We start from the raw sequence: 22,819 nt of genomic DNA on the forward strand, positions 1-22,819 counted from the left end.
GGGCCACGTGTCTAAGAACAGATGTGCTGGCATTGGAGAGGATCCAGAAGATGTTCATGAGGATGATTCTGGGATGAAAGGGTTAACATATAAGGAACATTTGATGGCTCTGGGCCTGAACTCAGAATGAGGGGGAATCTTGCTGAAACCTTTTGAATATTGAAAGGTCTGGATAGAGTGGATGTGGAAAGAATGTTTCCTATAGTGCAGGAGTCTAGGACTAGATAGCACAGCCTCCAAATATATGAATGTCCATTTAGAACAGATTTGAGGAGGAATTTCTTTATCAATGGGTTGGTGAATCTATGGAATAGACAGCTGTGGAGGCCACGTTTTTCAGTATATTTAAAGCGGCCTCCTGCCTGTCAGCTAGTCAGTCATGTGGACTGGCAAAGCTGAGCCAATGGGCAAAACATAGAAACACAGAAAATCTACAGCACAATACAGGCCCTTCGGCCCACAATGCTGTGCTGAGCATGTGCTTATTTTAGAAATTACCCAGGGTTCCCCATAGCCCTCTATTTTTCTAAGCTCCATGACTCCTAAGATCCAGGGGTCTCTTAAAAGACCCTATCGTATCCGCCTCCACCACCATCATTGCCGGCAACCCATTCCACACACTCACTACTCTCTGCGTAAAAAACTTACCCCTGACATCTCCTCTGTACCTACTTCCAAGCACCTTAAAACTGTGCCCCCTCATATTAACCATTTCAGCCCTTGGAAAAAGCCTCCTACTATTACACAATCAATGCCTCTCATTATCTTATACACATCTATCAGGTAACCTCTCATCCTCCGTCACTCCAAGAAGAGGCCAAATCACTCAACCTATTCTCATAAGGCATGCTCCCCAATCCAGGCAACATCCTTGTAAATCTCCTCTGCACCCTTTCTATGGTTCCCACATCCTTCCTGTAGTGAGGCGACTAGAATTGAGCACAGTACTCCAAGTGGGGTCTGACCAGGGTCCTATATAGCTGTAATATTATCTCTCAGCTCTTAAACTCAATCCCATGATTGATGAAGGCCAATGCACCATATGCCTTCTTAACCACAGAGTCAACCTGCGCAGCAGCTTTGAGCAGCCTACGGACTCGAACCCCCAAGATCCCTCTGATCCTCCACATTGCCACGAGTCTTACCATTAATGCTATATTCTGCCGTCATATTTGACCTACCAAAATGAACCACCTCACACTTACCTGGGTTAAATTCCATCTGCCACTTCTCAGCCCAGTTTTGCATCCTATCAATGTCCCAATGTAACCTCTGACAGCCCTCCACACTATCCACAACACTCCCAACTTAATTCTGAAACTATGTCATGTCAACCTCAGATGGTTGAGGAAGTTTGGTATGGGCCCTCAAATCCTAAGAACCTTCTACAGGGGCACAATTGAGAGCATCCTGACTGACTGCATCACTGCCTGGTACGGGAACTGTACATCCCTCAATCGCAGGATTCTGCAGAGAGTGGTGCGGACAGCCCAGCACATCTGTAGATGTGAATTTCCCAATGTTCAGGACATTTACAAGGACAGGTGTGTAAAAAGGGCCCGAAGGATCATTGGGGAATGGGGTCACCCCAATCACAATCTATTCCAGCTGCTACCATCCGGGAAATGGTACCACAGCATAAAAGCCAGGACCAACAGGCTCCAGGACAGCTTCTTCCAACAGGCCATCAGACCGATTAACTCACACTGATTTGAGTGTACTCTATATTACATTGACTATATTACATTGTTTTAAATTAATTATTATAAATTACTATGATTGCACATTTAGATGTAGACGTAACGTAAAGATTTTTACTCCTCATGTATGTGAAGGAATAAGAAATAAAGTCAATTCAATTCTTATGGTGGCTTTCTGCCTCAAAGACAGTTGCAGAAGAAAATGGACCCAGAGATCAATGTGACCAAGGGAGCATCATCCAGATAGTTCACAACACTACTTCTTTCCTTGCTTTATCTCTTGTTTTTTGTTCAAATGTTGTTTTGTGTCTGCATGTGACTCTCTTTCTCTCTCTCTCTCCACCCCTGCTCTCTCTCTCTCTCTCTCTCTCTCTCCACCCCTCACTCTTGCTCTCTCTCCCTCTCTGTCTCTCTCTTTCTCTCTCTCTTTCTCTCTCCACCCCTCACTCTTGCTCTCTCTCTCTCTCTCTCTCCACCCCTCACTCTTGCTCTCTCTCTCCCCCCCTCACTCGCTCTCTCTCTCCCTCTCTCTCTCTCTTTCTCTCTCTCTCTCTCCCCCTCACTCTCTCTCTCTCTCCCTCTGTCTCTCTCTTTCTCTCTCTCTTTCTCTCTCCACCCCTCACTCTTGCTCTCTCTCTCTCTCTCTCTCTCCACCCCTCACTCTTGCTCTCTCTCTCCCCCCCCTCACTCGCTCTCTCTCTCCCTCTCTGTCTCTCTCTTTCTCTCTCTCTCTCTCCCCCCTCACTCTCTCTCTCTCTTTTGCATTTTGCTGTTTGTGTGATTTGTGTGGGGGTGGGGTTTGATGTTTTTCTTTGAACAGGTTCCACAGTGTTTCTTTGTTTCATGGTTGTCTGTGGGAAGCTGAATCTCAGGGTTGTATATTGCATGCATATTTTGTTAATAAATGTACATAGATTCTTGACTATTTGAATCCCCCCTCCCCGGGGAACACCACTCCCACCTGGTGGCTTCCTGCTGCAAAGACAGATCCCCGTGGACAACACTCCCACCTGGTGGTGCCCTACTGCAATGACAGCTCCCCTATGGACAACACTCCCACTTGGTCACAACACACACAAAATGCTGGTGGAACACAGCAGGCCAGGCAGCATAGGGAGGAGCACTGTCGACATTTCGGGCCGAGACCCCTCGTCAGGACTAACCAAAAGGAAAGATAGTAAGAGATTTGAAAGTAGTGGGAGGAGGGGGAAATGCAAAATGATAGAAGACCGGAGGGAGAGGGATGAAGCTGAGAGCTGGAAAGGTGATTGGCGAAAGTGATACAGAGCTGAAGAAGGGAAAGGATCATGGGACGGGAGGCCTCAGGAGAAAGAAGTGGGGTGGGAAGCACCAGAGGGAGATGGAGAACAGGCAAACAACTAAATATGTCAGGGATGGGGTAAGAAGGGGAGGAGGGGCATTAACGGAAGTTAGAGAAGTCAATGTTCATGCCGTCAGGTTGGAGGCTACCCAGCCGGTATATAAGGTGATGTTCCTCCAACCTGAGTTTGGATTCATTTTGACAATAGAGGAAGCCATGGATAGACATATCAGAATGGGAATGGGACGTGGAATTAAAATGTGTGGCCACTGGGAGATCCTGCTTTCTCTGGCGGACTGAGCGTAGGTGTTCCACGAAACAGTCTCCCAGTCTGCGTCGGGTCTCACCAATATATAAAAGACCACACCGGGAGCACCGGACGTAGTATACCACACCAGCCGACTCGCAGGTGAAGTGTCGCCTCACCTGAAAGGACGGTCTGGGGCCATGAGGGAGGAAGTGTAAGGGCAGGTGTAGCACTTGTTCCGTTTACAAGGATAAGTGCCAGGAGGGAGATCGGTGGGAAGGGATGGGGGGGACGAGTGGACAAGGGAGTCGCGTAGGGAGCGATCCCTGCGGAAACCAGAAGGGGGGAGGGAAAGATGAGCTTGGTAGTGGGGTCCCGTTGGAGGTGGCGGAAGTTACGGAGAATTATATGTTGGACCTAGAGGCTGGTGGGGTGGTAGGTGAGGACAAGGGGATCCCTGTCCCGAGTGGGGTGGCGGGTGGATGCGGTAAGGGCAGATGTGCAGGAAATGGGAGAAATGCGTTTGAGAGCAGAGTTGATGGTGGAAGAAGGGAAGCCCCTTTGTTTAGAAAAGGAAGACATCTCCTTCGTCCTGGAATGAAATGCCTCATCCTGAGAGCAGATGCGGCGGAGACGGAGGAATTGCGAGAAGGGGATAGCATTTTTGCAAGAGACAGGGTGGGAAGAGGAATAGTCTAGGTAGCTGTGAGAGTTTGTAGGCTTATAGTAGATATCAGTAGATAGGCCGTCTCCAGAGATGGAGACAGAAAGATCAAGAAAGGGGAGGGAGGTGTTGGAAATGGACCAGGTAAATTTGAGGGCAGGGTGAAAGTTGGAGGCAAAGTTAATGAAGTCAACGAGCTCAGCATGTGTGCAGGAGGCAGCACCAACGCAGTCATCGATGTAGCGAAGGAAAAGAGAGGGATGGATACCGAAAGCCAACAAAAAGGCAGGCATAACTGGGACCCATACGGGTGCCCATGGCTACACCCTTGGTTTGGAGGAAGTGGGAGGAGCCAAAGGAGAAATTATTGAGAGTAAGAACTAATTCCGCTAGACAGAGGAGAGTGGTGGTAGAGGGGATTTGGTTAGGTCTGGAATCCAAAAAAAGCGAAGAGCTTCGAGACCATCTCGGTGGGGGATGGAGGTATATTTGGACTGGACGTTCATGGTGAAAATAAGACGGAGGGGGCCAGGGAACTTAAAATCTTTGAAAAAATTCAAAGCATGAGAAGTGTCATGAACATAGGTGGGAAGAGATTGAACAAGGGGGGATAGGACAGTGTCAAGGTATGCAGAAATGAGTTCAGTGGGGCAGGAGCAAGCTGAGACAATGGGTCTACCTGGACAGGCAGGTTTGTGGATCTTGGGTAGGAGGTAGAAACGGGAAGTGCGGGGTGTGGGAACTATGAGGTTGGTGGCAGTGGATGGGAGATCCCCAAAGCTGATAAGGTTGGTGATGATAACTCCGTAACTTCCGCCACCTCCAATGGGATCCCACTACCAAGCACATCTTTCCCACCCCCCCCCCTTCTGCTTTCTGCAGGAGTCGCTCCCTACGCGACTCCCTTGTCCACTCATCCCCCCCATCCCTTCCCACCGATCTCCCTCCTGGCACTTATCCTTGTAAACGGAACAAGTGCTACACCTGCCCTTACTCTTCCTCCCTCACCACCATTCAGGGCCCCAGACAGTCCTTCCAGGTGAGGCGACACGTTACCTGTGAGTCGGTTGGTGTGGTATACTGTGTCCGGTGCTCCTGGTGTGGCCTTTTATATATTGGCAAGACCCGACGCAGACTGGGAGACCGTTTCTCTGAACACCTACGCTTGGTCCACCAGAGAAAGCAGGATCTCCCAGTGGCCACACATTTTAATTCCATGTCCCATTCCCATTCTGATATGTCTGTCCATGGCCTCCTCTACTGTCAAAATGAATCCAAACTCAGGTTGGAGGAACAACACCTTATATACTGGCTGGGTAGCCTTGAACATTGACTTGCCTATGAACATTGACTTCTCTAACTTCCGTTAATGCCCCTCCTCCCTTTCTTACCCCATCCCTGACATATTTAGTTGTTTGCCTGTTCTCCATCTCCCTCTGGTGCTTCCCCCCCCCCCTTTCTTTCTCCCAAGGCCTCCCGTCCCATGATCCTTTCCCTTCTCCAGCTCTGTATCACTTTTGCCACTCACCTTTCTAGCTCTTAGCTTCATCCCACCCCCTCCGGTCTTCTCCTATCATTTCACATTTCCCCTTTCCCCCACTACTTTCAAATCTCTTACTACCAGCATTTTGTGTGTGTTGCTTGAATTTCCATCATCTGCAGATTTCCTTGTGTTTACTCCCACCTGGTAGTGTCCTTCTGCAATGACAGCAACCCTGCGGACAACACTCCCACCTGGTGGCTTCCTGCTGCAATGACAGTTCTCCTGCAGACAACACTCCCACCTGGTGGTGTCCTTCTGCAATGACAGCTCCCCTACGAACAACACTCCCACCTGGTGGCTTCCTGCTGCAATGACAGTTCTCCTGCAGACAACACTCCCACCTGGTGGTGTCCTTCTGCAATGACAGCAACCCTGCGGACAACACTCCCACCTGGTGGCTTCCTGCTGCAATGACAGTTCTCCTGCAGACAACACTCCCACCTGGTAACACACACAAAATGCTGGTGGAACACAGCAGGCCAGGCAACATCTATAGGGATTCTATCAAGACCCTTCGTCAGGACCCAAAACCTCAACAGTGTTTCTCCCTATAGATGCTGCCTGGCCTGCTGTGATCCACCAGCATTTTGTGTGTGTTGCTTGAATTTCCAGCATTTGTAGATTTCCTTGTGTTTACTCCCACCTGATAGTCTCCTGCTGCAATGACAGCTCTCCTGTGGACAACACTCCCACCTGGTGGTGTCCTTCTGCAATGACAGCTCCCCTGCGAATAACACTCCCACCTGGCGGTGTCCTACTGCAATGACAGCTCCCGTGCGGACAACACTCCCACCTGGTGGCTTCCTGCTGCAATGACAGCTCCCCTGTGGACAACACTCCCACCTGGTGGCGTCCTACTGCAATAACAGACCTACTGTGAATAACTCCATAATACTGGACACAAATAAGATGCAAATGCTAGCAGTCCAAGCAACACACACAAAATGCTGGAGGAACTCAGCAGGCCAGGCAGCTTCTATTGAAAAAAGTACAGTCAACACTTTGGTCCGAAACCCTTCGACAGGACTGGAGGAAAACCTGAGGCTGGGGGAGGGGAGAGAGAAACGGCAGGCAATAGGTGAATCTTGGAGGGGGAGGGGTGAAGTAAAGAGCTACGAAGTTGATTGGTGAAAGTTCACGGAGGAAATAATAAAAGGGGGAGGAGGACCAGCGGGAATTGATGGGTGGGCGACGGGTAACATGGGAGAAGGACAAGGGGATGGGAAAAAGTGAAGGGGTAGTCGGAGGTATTGCTGGAAGTTTGAGAAATCAAAGTTCATGCCATCAGGTTGGAGACTACCCAAATGGAATAGAAGGTGTTGTTCCTCCAACCTGAGTGTGGCCTCGTCACGACAGTGGAGGAGGCCATGGATGGACATATCAGAATGGGAATGGGAAGTGGAACTAAAATGTGTGGTCACTGGGATATCCCGCTTATTCAGGTGGATGGAGCGTAGATGCTTGGTAAGTGGTCTTTCAATTTACGTCGGGTCTCACCGATATACAGGAGGCCACACCGGGAGCACCAGACACAGCAAATCAACCCAACAGACTCAAGGTGAAGTGTCGCCTCACCTGGAAGGACTGTTTGGGGCACAAATGGTGGTGAGGGAGGAGGTGTAAGGGCAGGTGTAGCACTTGTTCCGCTTGCAAGGATAAGTGCCAGGAGGGAGATCAGTGGGGATGGACGAGTGGACAAGGGAGTTGCGCAGGGAGTGATCTTGCAGAAAGCAGAAAGTGGGGGTGTGAGGGAAAGATGTGTTTAGTGGTGGAATCCCATTGGAGGTGGCAGAAGTTCCAGAGAATTGCGTGTTGGGCACAGAGGCTGGTGGAGTGGTAGGTGAGGACGAGGAACCCTAACCCTGATAGGGTGTGGGAGGATGGGATGAGGGCAGATGTGCATGAAATGGAAGAGATGCAATTGAGGGCAGTGTTGTTGGTGGAGGAAGGGAAGCCCCTTTCTTTGGAGAAGAAGGACATCTCCTTCATTCTGGAATGAAAAGCCTCATCCTGAGAGCAGATACAGCAGAGACAGAGGAATTGAGAGGAGGGGATGGCATTTTTACAAGCAGCAGGATGAGTCGAGGTATAGTCCAGGTAGCTGTTGGTTTATAATGGACATCTGTGGCTAAGCTGTCTCCAGGCAGAGGATACTGGAGACAGGAGACCCAGATGCTTGTCCTGGGATTGCAGGACAGTAAGAGCAGCCAGTGGTGAAAGTCCAATGGTGGAAGTCTGGGTTCTGGAGACTGGAGACCAGACCCTTGTCCTGGGATTGGAAACAGCCACGTGTGAGGGTGGACTGGATGGAGGAAAGTCATTTGTTTTGCTGTTGTTGTTTCGTTGCTTGTTCTGCTGAACATTGTGGGCTTGCCAAGTTGCCAGTGGAACATGTGGTAACGTTTACAGACTGCCCCCAGCCTGTAGATTGTTTTGTTAATGCATTTCACTGTAACGTTAGCCTCTGTTGAATGCACACAATATACGGAATTTCTTCACACTGTTAGAGATTGGCAGGCAGGATGCTGGGGGCATCACCGAGATGTGGCTGAAAGAGGATCATAGTTGGGAACTTCACCTCGTCTTTGGATATTGCTGGGGAACAGCAACAGCGACCAGGCTAGTGGCAGTGTGGCCAGCTCTGCAGGGAAACGTAGAGTCGGGCAGTGCCGTAGCGATGGGCAGTCACTAGTTGGGGGGACGGACAGGAGATTCTGCGGCCACAAAAGAGTCACTAGGGAGGTGTCTCACTTGCCACGTGCTCAGACCCAAGGTGTGTCAAATCGGCTGCAGGAGTTGTGGTGCACATTGACACCAACGACATGGGCAGGAAAGGAGAAGAGGTCCTACGCAGTGAGTATACAAAGTCAGGAAAAGGGCTGAAGAGAAGAGCCTCCAAGGTTGTAATCTCCGGATTACTCCCTGTGCCACGGGCTAGCACAGGTGGGAATGGGCTGATAGCACGGATGAATGAGTGGCTGAGGAGATGGTGCAGGGACAGGGTTTCAAGTTCTTGGATCATTGGAGCCTATTCTGGGGAAGGAATTACCTGTGCAAGAGGGACAGATTGTACCTGAACTGGAGGGGAACCAGCATCCTGGCCAGGAAGTTTGCTGAAGCTGTTTCAGGGGTGTGGGATCTGGAGCACCAGGTCAGTAAAAGGGAGGGATCAGACCAAAGGATAGATGACAAGGGAAGTATTGTTCAGCAATATCAGAATACCAGGTACGATGGGCCGGATAGCTTGATGTGTGTAAATGTTAATGTGAAGATTATTATGGGTAAAGGTGATGAACTTAAAGTATGGATCAGTACATGGAACTGTGACGTTGTGGCCATTACAGAGACTTGGCTGAGAGAGAGGCAGGAACCAGGTTTTGAGGTTTTGGAAAAGATAGAGGAGGAGGTAAAAGGGGTGGTGGAGTTGCACTACTAATCACGGACAATATCGTAGTTGCACTCGGGAGACATAATGGAGGGGTCAGACTCTGGGTCTGTTTGGGTGGAACTCAGGGATAGGAAAGGTGCAACCACACTGATGGGATTGTACTACAGGACCCCCCCCCCCCCCCAGTAATCACCGAGACACTGAGGAACAAGTATGCAATCAGATTAAGGAAATGTGTAAAAATAATACAGTTGTTGTCACGGGTGATTTCAACTTCCTGATATAAGCTGGAACCTTCTTAGTGTAAGTGGTTTAGGTGGGGCAGAATTTAAGTGTGTCCTGGAAGGTTTCTTAAACCAGTAAGTGGACAATAGGAGGGGTCGTACTGGACCTGGCGTTGGGTAATGACCCTGGCCAGGTGACTGGCCTTTCAGTGGGTGAACGGTGACCACAAATCCTTAACTCTCAGGACAGCCACAGATAATGAGGGGTACGATCCTTGCGGGAGAGTTTTAAATTGGACTTGGGCAAATGATGAGGATGGTCATCAGAAACTAAGAAGTGTTAACTCTAACAAACCTGCCCCCAAGGGTATTTGACCACAACCCCCCCCCCCCCCGGGTTCAGGTGTAACCCGTCCCCTTTGTACAGGTTGTACCTTCCCCAGAAGAGATCCCAAAGATCCATAAATCTGAATCCCTGCCCCTTGCAGCAGTTCATCACCTATTCTTACCCTCACTGGCACATGGCACAGACAGCAATCCAGAGATACCACCCTGGGGGTCCTGCTTTTCAACTTTCAACCTAGCTCCCTAAAATCTCTCCTCAGTACCTCCCCACCTTGTCTACCTGTATCATGGCGTCAATATGCACCAAGATTTCTTTCTGGTTGCCTACCCTCACCCTTGAGAATGCATCCCTGACCCTGGCACCAGGGTGGCAACGTACCACCCGGGCGTCTGTCGCACCCCAGAATCTCATCTCTCTTCTTCTATGGAGTCTCCCACCAACACTGCTTTTCTGAGCCCCAGCACCAGACTCGGAGCCAGGGAGTGTCTGTGGCTCCCCCGGTAGGGTGTCCCTTCAACAATACCTACAGTTGTATACTTATTATTGAGGGTTGTGGTCGAAGAGACCTGTTCGAGCTGGAGGCTTATTATTAGTGGAGATCTGTGGGGATCTGTGCTTGTGTCATATATGAATGATCCTCATGGAAGTGCAGATGAGTGGGTTATAAGTTCTCAGACAATACCGGGATTGGTGGAATTACCGAGTGTGTAGAAGACTGGCAAAGACACGGTGTGATATAGATTATTTGCACATGTGGACAGAGAAATGGCAGGTGGAGACTATCCCGGGTAAGTGTGAGGTGTTGCACCTTGGTAGGGCAATTCCCTCAACAGTGTTGCTGAGCAGAGAAACCTGGGGCTCCAAGTTCGCAGCTCCCTGTAAGAGGGTCACAGATCGATAAGGAGGTTAGGAAACCCTACGGAATGCTTGCTATTATTAGTCGAGGCATTGAGCTTGAAAGTTAAGAGGTTATGTTGAAATTTTAGACCACATATGGAGTTTTGCACACATTTCTGGTTGCCCCACTGTAGGTAGGATGTTGAGGCTAACAGAGGTTTGCCAAGTTACTGCCTGGTTTAGAGGGCATCTGCTATCAGGAAAAGCTGGAAAAACCTGTGTTGTTTTCTCTGGAGTGGAGAGACTGAGGGGAGATCTGATAGAGGTTTACAAGATTGTGACAGGCAGAGATAGAGGAGACAGGGAGTATCTGTTTCCCAGGTTGAAATGTCTACTACCAGACGGGATGCATTGAAGGTGAGAGGGGTTAAGTTTAAAGGAGATACTGCCTCGTATGGTGGTAGAGGTAAATACATTAGAGGCTTTTAAGAGACCTTTAGATAGGGACATGAATATGAGGAAAATGGAGGGATATGGACCTCGTGTAGGTAGGAGGAATTAGTTTTTGAATGTTTTTTAATTTGCTTTTTCACTGGCTCAGCATAACATTTTGGACTGAAGGGCTGTTCCTGCGCTGCACTGTCCTATCTTCTGTTTCTATGATACACCTTGTGTTGAAAGGGCAGGCAGGTAGGCAGAGGGGGTGAGGTGGCTCTGTTGGTGAAAAATGACAAGGAAGAAGTGACATAGGATCGGAAGTTGCAGAAATGCAGAAATAGAAAGACTCTGATGGGAGTTGTACCCAGGCACTGAACTGTAGCTGAGATCTGGGATATAAATTTCACTGGGAAACAGAACGAGCCTGTGATAAGGGCAATGCTGTCATACGGTTTGGGAAATTTAGTCTGATGCTGGATGCCAAGAGGGGGAATGTTTAGAAAGCCTGCAAGATGTTTTTTTAAAGCAGCTGGTGGTTGAGCCCACGAAGGGAAAGAAATTCTGAATTGGGTGTTGTGTAATGAACTACTGTTAATTAGGCAGCTTCAGGTAAAGGGACTCCAGAGAGGTTATCAGAATTCACCCTGCAGTTTGAGAACAAGAAACTAAAGATAGACGTATTAGAATAACTGTTGAATTACTTTGAGGAAAGGGAATTAAACACAGAAACATAGAAACCCTACTGCACATTAAAGGCCCTTTGGCCCACAAAGTTGTGCCGAACATGTCCCTACCTCAGAAATTACTAGACTTACCTATAGCCCTCTGTTTTTCTAAGCTCCATGTACCTATCCAAAAGTCTCTTAAAAGACCCTCTCGTATCCGTCTCCACCAACGTTGCCGGCAGCCCATTCCACGCACTCACCACTCTCTGTGTAAAAAACTTACCCCTGACATCTCCTCTGTACCTACTCCTCAGCACCTTAAACCTGTGTCCTCTTGTGGCAACCATTTCAGCCCTGGGAAAAAGCCCCTGACTATCCACACGATCAATGCCTCTCATCATCTTACACACCTCTATCAGGTCACCTCTCATCCTCCGTCACTCCAAGGAGAAAAGGCCAAGTTCACTCAACCTATTCTCAAAGGCATGCTCCCCGATCCAGGCAACATCCTTGTAAATCTCCTCTGCACCCTTTCTAAGGCTTCCACATCCTTCCTGTAGTGAGGCGACCAGAACTGAGCACAGTTCTCCAAGTGAGGTCTGACCAGGGTTCTATAGAGCTGCAACATTACCTCTTGACTCTTAAACTCAATCCCACGATTGATGAAGGCCAATGCACCGTATGCCTTCTTAACCACAGAGTCAACCTGCGCAGCTGCTTTGAGCGTCCTGTGGACTCAGACCCCAAGATCCCTCTGATCCTCCACACTGCCAAGAGTCTTACCGTTAATGCTATATTCTGCCATCATATTTGACTGACCAAAATGAACCACTTCACACTTATCTAAGTTGAACGCCATCTGCCACTTCTCAGCCCAGTTTTGTATTCAATCAATGTCCCGCTGTAACCTCTGACAGCTCTCCACACTATCCACAACACCCCCAACCTTTGTGTCATCAGCAAATTACTAACCCATCCCTCCACTTCCTCACCCAGGTCATTTATAAAAATCACAAGAGTAGGGGTTCCAGAACAAATCACTGAGGCTCATCACTGGTGACCGACTCAATGCAGAATATGACCCGTCTACAACCACTCTTTGCCTTCTGTGAGCAAGCCAGTTCTGGATCCACAAAGCAATGTCCCTTTGGAAATCATGCCTCCTTACTTTCTCAATAAGCCTTGCATGGGGTACCTTATCAAATGCCTTGCTGAAATCTATACACACTACATCTACTGCTCTACCTTCATCAATGAGTTTAGTCACATCCTCAAAAAATTCAATCAGGCTCATAAGGCACAACCTGCCTTTGACAAAGCCATGCTGATTATTCCTAATCATATTATGCCTCTCCAATTGTTCATAAATCCTACCTCTCAGGATCTTCTCCATCAACTTACCAACAACTGAGGTAAGACTTTCTGTTCTATAATTTCCTGGGCTATCTCTACTCCCATTCTTGAATAAGGGAACAACATCTGCAACCCTCCAATCCTCCAGAACCTCCCCCGTCCCCATTAATGATGCAAAGATCATTGCCAGAGGCTCAGCAATCTCCTCCCTCACCTCCCACATTAGCCTGGGGTACATTTCATCTGGTCCCGGCAACTTATCCAACTTGATGTTTTCCATAAGCTCCAGCACATCCTCTTTCTTAATATCTACATGCTCAAGCTTTTCAGTCTGCTGCAAGTCATCACTACAATCTCTAAGATCCTTCTCCATAGTGAATACTGAAGTAAAGTATTCATTAAGTCCCTCTGCTATCTCCTCCAGTTCCACACACATTTTCCCACTGTCACACTTGATAGGTCCTATTCTTTAAAGTCTTGCTCTTCACGTACTTGTAGAATGCCTTGGGGTTTTCCTTAATTCTGTCCACCAAGGCCTTCTCATGGCCCCTTCTGGCTCTCCTAATCTCCTTCTTAAGCTTCTTCCTGCTAGCCTTATAATCTTCTAGATCTCTAACATTACCTAGCTCTCTGAACCTTTTGTGAGCTTTTCTTTTCTTCTTGACTAGATTTATTACAGCCTTTGTACACCACGGTTCCTGTACCCTACCATAACTTCCCTGTCTCATTGGAACGTACAAATCCAAAACTCTACACAAATAACCCCTGAATATTTGCCACATTTCTTCCGTACTTTTCCCTGAGAACATCTGTCACCAATTTAAGCCTCCAATTTCCTGCCTGATAGCCTCATAATTCCCCTTACTCCAATTAAACACTTTTCTAACTTGTCTGTTCCTAGAATTATGATCACTATCTCCAAAATGCTGTCCCACTGAGAGATCCCACTAAAACTGAATGGAAGGGGACACAAGCAGGGATGACACCAGGACAGCAATGGCTGGGGTTTCTGAGAGCGATCTGGAAAGGACGGGATAGCTACATCCCAAAAATGAACTATTCTAAAGGAAGAATGAGGCAACCATGGCTGACAAGGAAAGTAAAAGACTGTTTGCATAAAAGCAAATCAGAGGGTATATAATATAGCAAAAATTAGCAGGAAGTTAGAGGATTGGAAAACTTTTAAAAACCAAATGAAGGCAACTCAGAAAGCCAAGATGAAATATGAAGCTAAGCTAGCTAATAATATCAGAGGTTAGCAAAACTTTTTTCTGATAAAGAGTAAAAGAGAGGCAAGAGTAGGTATTTCACCACTAGAAAATGATGCTAGAGAGTTAGCAATGGGGAACATTGAAATGGCAGATCAGTAGTTTGTGTCAGTCTTCACTATGGAAGAGACTAGCACTTTGCCAGAAATTGAAGAGTGTCAGGGAGCAGAACAGAGCGAAGTTGCTATCACTGAGGAGAAGGTGTTAGGAAGCTGAAAGGTCTGAAGGTAGTTCAGTCACCTGGACCAGACGGTGTATACTCCAGGGTTCTGAAAGCGGTAACTGAAGACATTTTGGAGGCATCAATAATCATCTTTCAAGAATCGCTAGAATCCAGAATGGTTCTGGAGGGTGGAAAAATTGGAAATGTCGCTCCACTCTTTAAGAAGGAAGGGAGGCAGAAGAATGGAAATTACAGTGCTGTTAGCCTGACTTTAGTGGTTGGGAAGATGTTGAAGTCTGTTATTAAGGATGAGGTTTCGGGGTGCATGATTAGGTGGGCCAAAATCAGCACGGTTTCCTTTGGGGGAAATCTTGACTGACAAGACTGTTGGAATTCTTTGCGGAAATGATGGGCAGGATAGACAAAGGAGAGTCAGTGGATATTGTGTACTTGGATTATCAAAAGGCCTTTGACATGCGAGGCAGTTTAAGAGCCCACGGTATTAAGGAAAGACACTAGCATGGATAGAAGATTGGCAGATTGGGAGGAGGAAAAGGCAGAATAAAAGAAGCCTTTTCCAGTTGGTTGCCAGTGACAAATGGTGTTCTGCAGGGTCGGTATCAAGGCCGCCTCATTTCATGTTACATGTCAATGATTGAATTGACAGAATTGATGGCTTTGTGGCAAGTTTTCAGATGATACAAAGATAGGCAGAGGGGTTGCTCGTGTTGAGGAAGCTGGAAATCTGCAGAAGGATGGAGATAGATTGGGGGAATGGGCAAAGAAGTGGCAGATGGAATACAGTGTAGGGACATGTACGGTCAGGAATAAAGGCATAGACTATTTTCTAAATGGGGACAAAATTCAGTAATCAGAGGTGCAAAGGGACTTGGAGGTCTTTGTGCAGGATTCCCTAAAGTTTAATTTGCAGGTTGAGTTGGTGGTAAGAAGGCAAATGCAGTGTTAGCATTTATTTCGAGAGGACTAGAGTACAAGAGCAGGGATGTGATGCTGAGGTTTTATAATGCATTGGTCAGACTGCACTTTAAGTATTGTGAGCAGTTTTGGGCCCCCCGTCTAAGAAAAGATGTGCTGACATCGGAGGAGGACCAGAGGAGGATCATGTGAATGATTCCAGTAACGAAAGGGTATGAGGAGGTTTTGATGCATCAGGGCCTGTACTTACTGGAGTTTAAGAAGAATGGAGGGGGGCAGAATTTCATTGAAATCTATTGAATATTAAAAGGCCGAGAGAGAGTGGATGTGAATCCTAAACTGGGTGAACCTAAGACCAGGCACACAGCCTCAGAATGGAGGGACATACATTGAAAATAGTGATGAGGAATTTCTTTAGCAAGAGGGTGGTGAAATTGTGGAATTCGTTGCCACAGATGGCTGTGAAGGTCAAGTCTATTTAAAGCAGTGGTTGATTGGTTCTTGACTAGTAAGGGTGTCAACAGTTACAGGGAGAAAGCAGCAGAATGGGATTGAGAGGGATAATAAATCAGACATGATGGAATCGGGGAGCAGACTCGAAGGGTCGAGGGGCCTAATTCTGCCCCTATGTCTTACGATCTTATGGTTTTGCTACATACCCCTGCAAATTCAATGCCCTCAAAATTCTATCCAGCTCCTGCTGAAAATTATCGATGTAACCGGCTTCCATCGATCCCAATCTCTATGGACGAGAATAATTCCTTTCATTGCCCCTGCACGTTATTTAGCAATGATTTTAAACCAATGATCTCCGGTTTCCAACCCAGTTATGAGATGGACAAATTTCCTTCCTATTTACTGTTGCTTAGGGTTTTCTTTGTTCATTGAAGGATGCTTAGCTCCACTTCAAATACATTTTGCTTTGGCCTGTAATGAACGATCTGGCAGACAGGTCCATCGTGGCAACTTTTCTGGAAGACAAGTTTTTTTAATCAGGGACTTACATGAGGCACCTCTGCCATCTAGTGGTCGACCAGGAAACTGCTACCTCTCCAAACATCTCAAACTGATAGTCTGCTCTCAAAAAATGGTCGAAGTTTCAAATATTTATTTATTTCAAAGCATGCATCCAGATACAACTCCGAAATTCGTTTTCTCCAGATAGCCACAAAACAAAGGAAGAACAAGGAAGTCGTTCATACGGAAACATCAACACCGCCCCCCCCAAACCCTGCTGTCCCCGCACAAACCGGGACACTTACATCGACAGCCTCCCCGCACAAAAATTACCCTCCCCGCACAAAAAAAACTAGCAGAATATCAACCCCAAAGCACCTTCCTCTCGCACAACAAAACGGAAAAGGAACGGTCGATAAAAATCACAGATATAAAAACCATAAAGAGTCCATAACTGCAATAGTTCAAACCATAAATGCCGAACCACGATATTATCCTCCAACTTCATCAACATTCGTCGGAGAGAAAGGCTGAGAGACAGCGACAGGCCGCTCGCTCACAGATTCCTCATCTGGCCCGGTCACAAGGAACGCAGCTGACCCTGAACCTTTTGCTTTTGCCTCGAAGTCTCCATCTCCCTCGAACCTCAATGTTCAAAGTAAAGCTATTATCAAAGTACATTGCTGTCACCGTATACCACCCACTTTCTTCTGGGCACTCACTGTAGTGACAAGAAACACGATGAAAGACCACACTGGATATGTTTGCCAAACAGGCAATGTGAAAAGATAAAAAGAAAGAAAACTATAAATAGATAGATAAGCAAGCAAGCAAACAATAAGTAAAAAGAACAGGAGATGAAGAGTCCTTGAAATGGAGTCCATGGGGTGTGGGAACAGTTCAGTGATGGTGAGTCACATTATCCCCACTGGTTCAAAAGCTAAGGAAGGGTCTCAGCCTGAAACATCGACCGAGGGTTAATAACAGTTTCTTCATTGCCTTCTGTTGGTTTTTCAAACCTTCCTAATCCTCAAACTTCCCACTAATCTTTGCTCTATTATGTGCCCTCTCTTTGGCTTTTATGTGGCTTTGACTTCCCTTGTTGGCCACGGTTGTGTCATCTCTCCTTGAGAATAGTTTTTCCTCTTTGTGAAGTATATATCCTGTACCTTCCTAATTGCTTCCAGAAATTCCAGCCATTGCTGCTCTGCCATCATCCCTGCCAGTGTTCTTTCCCAGTCAATTCTGGACAGCTCCTCCCTCGTGCCTCTGGAATTCCCTTTACTCTACTGTAATGCTGATACATCTGACTTTAACTTCTCCTTCTCAAAGTTCAGTGTGCATTTGATCACATTATGATCACTTTCCCCTAAGGGTTCTTTTACCTTAAGCTCTTTAATCAATTCCAGTTCATTGCACGACACCCAATCCAGAATAGCTGATCCACTAGTGGGCTCAACAACAAGTTGCTCTAACAAGCCATCTTGTAGGCACTCTGGAAACCCCCCCCCCCCTCCTCAATGCCTTTGAGTAGAGGCAGCAACATGGTCTGCAGCTAAGTAACCCCCTCTGAACTCAAACTGGCTCCTCCACCATCCTGGCTGGCTCCTTCTCGGACATCCCAGCCGGCCCCTTCGACACCTCAGGTGGTTCTGCCACCGGCACATGTCCAGCAACACTGGTCAACCCTGTTGTGCCCGATGCTCTTGGAGTAGAATTGCCCTGTAATCGCAAAATACACACCCATGCACTTTCAATCTACTGGAGATGACACTCAAGGAAACCCACACACGACGTTGGAGGAACTCAGCAAGTCAGACAACATTTATGGAAAAGAATAAACAGTCGGTCTTTTGAGCCAAGACCCTTCTTTAGGATAGGTCCCGTCCTGAAAATGTTACCTCTTAATGAATGTTACCTCTTTCTGCCTGACCTGCTGGGTTCCTCTAGCATTGTGTGTGTGTGTGTGTGTGTGTGTGTGTGTGTGTGTGTGTGTGTGTGTGTGTGTGTGTGTGTGTGTTTGTGTGAGTGTGTGTGTGTGTGTGTGTGTGTGTTAAGGGAACACCAGTGCCCTTGGATGAAAAATCCTGCAAGTTATAGTGGATACAACCCAGTCCATCATGGGTTAAGCCCACTCCACCACTGAGCACAATTACACAATTGCTGTCACAGATAAGCAACATCCATCACCAAGCATTCTGTCACCCCAGGCCATGCTTCCTTCTCGCTGCTACCATCAGGAAGAAGGTGCAGGAGCTTCAGGACTCTCACCACCAGTTCAGGAACAGTTATTACCCGTCGACCATCAGGCTCTTGAACCAGAGGGGATATGCTCATTCACCATCACTGAACAATTCCCACAACCTATGGACTAACTTTCAAGGAGTCTTCATCTCATGTTCCTGATATTTGTTGCTTATTTTTTATCTTTTGTATTTGCATAGTCTGTTGCCTTTGGAAAATTGGTTGTTTGTCCGTCCTGTTGAGTGTAATCTGTTGTGTTTCTTGAATTTACTCTGTAAACGATTCTCAGTGTTGTATATAGTGACATATTGGCACTTTGATAATAAACTTACTTTGGACATGAACTTTAAACGATGTCCTTTGGGATTAGCCTTTGCCATCCTGAGCTACCCGCTCTATCTGTGAAGGCTTCTTCTCATCTTACAGAGAAAGTGCATTGTAGGCTGACAGCAAGGTGCAAGATCTTAACGGGGTAGGTTGTGAGGTTAGGAATCCCTCTTATGGTATCGGTGGTCACGTGCCCAAGCCATGATGCACCTGGATGGAATGCTTCCTATTGTGCATCAATACCTATTGGGCAAGGGTCAGCAGGGACTTGGGCAACCTCATTAGCCTCGTAACAAGTAGAGGCATTTCCTTAGTTGTCATATCTGCATGACTAGGCTCGAAGAGGATATTGGTGATGTTCATTCCCATGTTGAAGCTCTTAGCTTTCTTGACCTCAACACCACTGATGCAGACAGGGGCATGTGTTACCCCCACACCCCCACTCAAAGAACATAAGACTCAGGAACAGATTTGGGCAATTTGGCCCATTGAGTCTGCTCTGCCATTCAATCATGGCTGAGTTATTACGCTTCACAACCCCAATCTCCTGTCTTCTCCCCATAACCTTCGACACCTTGACTAATCAAGAATCTATCATCTTCCACTTTAAATATACCCAATGACTTGGCCTCCACAGTCGTCCGTGGCAATGAATTCCACACATCCACTACCCTCTGGCTAAAGAAATTCCTCCTCATCTCTGTTCTAAAAGGACACCTTTATATTCTGAGGCTGTGCCCTCTGGTCCTACACAACATTACAGCACAATACAGGCCCTTTGGCCCATGACATTGTCCTGCCCTTATAACCTACTCTAAGTTCAATCCCACTCACATAGCTCTCTATATTTCTATCATCCTTGCGCCTATCTAAGAGTCTCTTCAACACCAGTAAAGTCCTGAGGGCACTGGGTTAACATGGGTCTGACCTTGCTGATCTGGACCCCACTGCCAATCAGACTCACCAGGCTGGATACAGACAGCCAGTTCTGGCAGAGCACTAGACTCAACAAGTAGGGACCAGAGCACTGAAGCTGGTAACTTGGTTTATTATGGTCACATGTATGGAAATCATTGTTTTGCATGCCATCCATACAGATCATTTTATCACGTCAATGTATTGTGCTGGTACAAGGAAAAACAATAACAGAGTTATAGAATAAAGTGTAAAAGTTCCAGAGAAAGTGTAATGTAGGCATGATGAGATAGATTGTGAGGTCAACAGTCCACCTTTATCATATAAAAGGTCTATACAGTGGTCTTATAACAGCAGCACAGAAGCTGTTCTTGAACCTGGTGGCACGCCAGCACTCTCCCTGGACAATGGTGCAGCTGGAAGAGACACTGCCTCCCTCTCAGCTCCAAGTGCAGGTATTCGCAAATAAAACGGCTCATTTATTGTACTCCAAACACAGAAACAGGAAGTGCAGTAAGAAATTCAGACAATTTCATCGTCACGTCAGACCAGCCTCTTAAAGTGAACCCTAATTCAACGTCGGTGGTTGTGAATTATGCACATTTACACCTATTACATTACCCCGTACAGGAAACCCCCGCACCCACCCCCAGAATTCACTAAAACCGGCAGTGTGAGTCACCCAGCCCTGTTCCATGGGTGGAGGAACAGCAGCTGTCTCGGGCTCACCCAGAGGTGTGCTGACGTGCTCGTGGCCATGTTGTGACGGCAGGGGCATGTTAGTGGAACCCTCGATACCTTGATGGGCCAGTTCAAGGCAATCTCCAGAAATACATTTATCCCTTTCAGCTATGATAAAAGTCTTAACCCCCTCTGTTCCGAAACGTGGCCGGGCCATCGTACGGGGGCCTAAAAGGATGTTGGTGTGCATCATGGGGGACGAAATCAAATGAGGCGGATTTGAGGAACCCAAGAGTCCTCTGTTGGAGCTGTTCTGGGCCCCAGCAGGACCCACGGGAGATGATCATGCTGATGCACCATCAATAACTCTCGGAGACGGGAGGCGAACGATAGGCTTTTATTAGCAGCAAAATGGAGCACAGCATCTCAGAGACTGAGGGGGGAGCAGTGCCCCAATCGCCTTTATACCGGGGTCCGTGGGAGGAGCCACAGGAGCAGTCAGCAGAGGGGGTGGCGTGTCCAGACAGGTATATGTAGTTCACCACACATGCCAACACATCCATCAGGGAAGCCCCCAGAGCAGCCTTTAAGGAGCAGTGAGACCTCTCTCGTAGGCCACTGGACTGTGGGTGTGGTGATACGCTGTGGTGTGATGTAGCCTAACACCGAGACTCTGGGCCCTCGCAGCCCGTAAGCCTGATGAGCACGTGGTCAGAGGAAGTGCCAGATGGAGTGCCAAACCGACCAACCCAGATGCCAGTGAACACCCGAGCCATGCCTGTGGCCGTCACTGATGCTAAAGGGATGACCTCTGGCCACCTGGTGGTTTGGTCCACCGTGGTAAGGAGGCGTGTGAAACCACGGGGTGGGGGGGTGGGGGGAAGAGGACCAACCGGATCCACATTGACATGGTCAAACTGTCGCTCAGGGACCTCAATAGGTGCCAGCGGTGCCTGGACGTGACGGTTAACTTTTGCTCGCTGGCACTCCACACTTGTCCTTTCTAAAACTGGGCCAAACAAACTTCAGTGCAACCTGTTTCTGTGAGGCCTTTCAAACCCAGGTGTGAGAGACAATCTGCCTCCTGTCTGCAGGCACGATGGGGTGAGGGTGACCGGTTGAGGCATCGCACAGGAGAGAAACACCAGCTTCCCCAAACTTAGTCTCAGCAAACCACAGGTCTGTGACCGCTGTTCGGTAAACCTGGATATCTGGGTGAGTAGCTTGTTCAACTGCCATGCAATCATAGTCAACCCCCATGTGTACACGGCCTCAACAGCTGTCTGCCATGTCATTATTTTTCCCCTTGCTGTGTTATATATCAGTTGACATCTACAAGATCGAATGACAGTCCTTGGGCTGACGGGAAATCTGCACTGAGCAGAGGTCTAGCCACTTTAGGCAGAACGAAGTAATGTCAGCCACTAAAGCAGAGTGTCGGCCATCGCGTGTTGTAGGTCTGGATCCTGCTGCCATTGGCAGCCTCCAGTGAGATTTCCTCACTCAATAGGCAAAGCTGGCAGCTCACTCGAGCACCCGTGTCACACAGCGAGCGATGCCCTGAGCAGGTGTCCATGATGATCAGCGGGACCCACGGTGTACACAGATCTCTGTCGAAGCTGCAGAGTGCTCGGCACTTCCCAGCGTTCGTACCAAAGAGAGCATGGTGACAAAAACAGGCCCGGCGTTGTCTAATTGGAGGCCTTGCTGACCAGGCTTACTGAGGCAGGGAAAGGAGGAGGAATGATGCGCCTCTGCCTGGCTGAGAGTAGACGATCTGCAAGCTCCCTGTCGTCTCCCGGGTGCATTAACGAGACCGCTCCCCGGTCCCTCTGGTTCCCTCCCACAACTCAGGACTTACATGTAACTGGTCACTGTGAACCGTCTGCGATGTGTAGGTGAGAGGTGGAATCCAGGAAGAGTTCACGAGAAATTGATGTTTAAGAACTATGATTAGCAAGAGACTAACACCAGTGGGTGGTTGGCGGTCAGCAGGGCGGAGAAGCCTACTTCCCTGCTGAGTGACCCTATAACTCCGAAAGCTCTTCGACTCTTTGACTGTCAGCAGGAGGCAGGAGCCACAACCACCACGGCTCACCCAAATGCCCAGGATAAAGTCTCTGAAAGACACCCAAAGCTATTTCAAAATTAAATAAATAGTTTCACACATATATAAAAATTGCAATCAGCAGAAAAGTAAAACATTTTAAGATATGTAAATCAAAGAATAAAGTAAGTATTATTCTTTTAAAAGTTACCATTTTTCTAAAGATAGCCGGAGACTCCCTATCCCAGGGTGGAAATAACTGACACGAAGGTGCCTAATTTTAAGGTGATTGGATGAGGGGTAATTTCTTTACACAGAGGGTGGTGAGGGCGTGGAATACCCTGCCAGGGGTGGTGGTAGAGGCAGATGCATTGGGGGCATTTAGGAAACTGTTAGATACATGGATGATAGAAAAATGGAGGGCTATGTTGGAGGAAAGTGCTTATTGATGTTAGAATAGGTTAAAAAAAGTCAGCACATCATGTGCTAAGGGAGCTATACTGCTCTGCATTTCAGGATCTATCCCCAGTTGCCCTGGTAAACTGCCTTCATGAA

The 22,819-nt window shown here is 47.7% G+C and overlaps 1 protein-coding gene across 1 annotated transcript in view; it reads left to right on the top strand.

Moving 5' to 3' along the window:
- The first annotated feature begins 20,916 nt into the window (after nucleotides 1-20,916).
- The window catches only part of LOC132402422 (beta-taxilin-like), a 71,375-nt gene continuing 69,472 nt past the window's right edge, over nucleotides 20,917-22,819 (top strand). The window contains exon 1 of the mRNA XM_059985279.1: nucleotides 20,917-21,057. Coding sequence (XP_059841262.1) covers nucleotides 20,917-21,057 — 141 coding nt within the window. The remainder of the gene's footprint in view (nucleotides 21,058-22,819) is intronic.

Source organism: Hypanus sabinus, chromosome 12 (assembly GCF_030144855.1).
Source record: "Hypanus sabinus isolate sHypSab1 chromosome 12, sHypSab1.hap1, whole genome shotgun sequence".
Classification (NCBI taxonomy): Eukaryota; Metazoa; Chordata; class Chondrichthyes; order Myliobatiformes; family Dasyatidae; genus Hypanus; species Hypanus sabinus.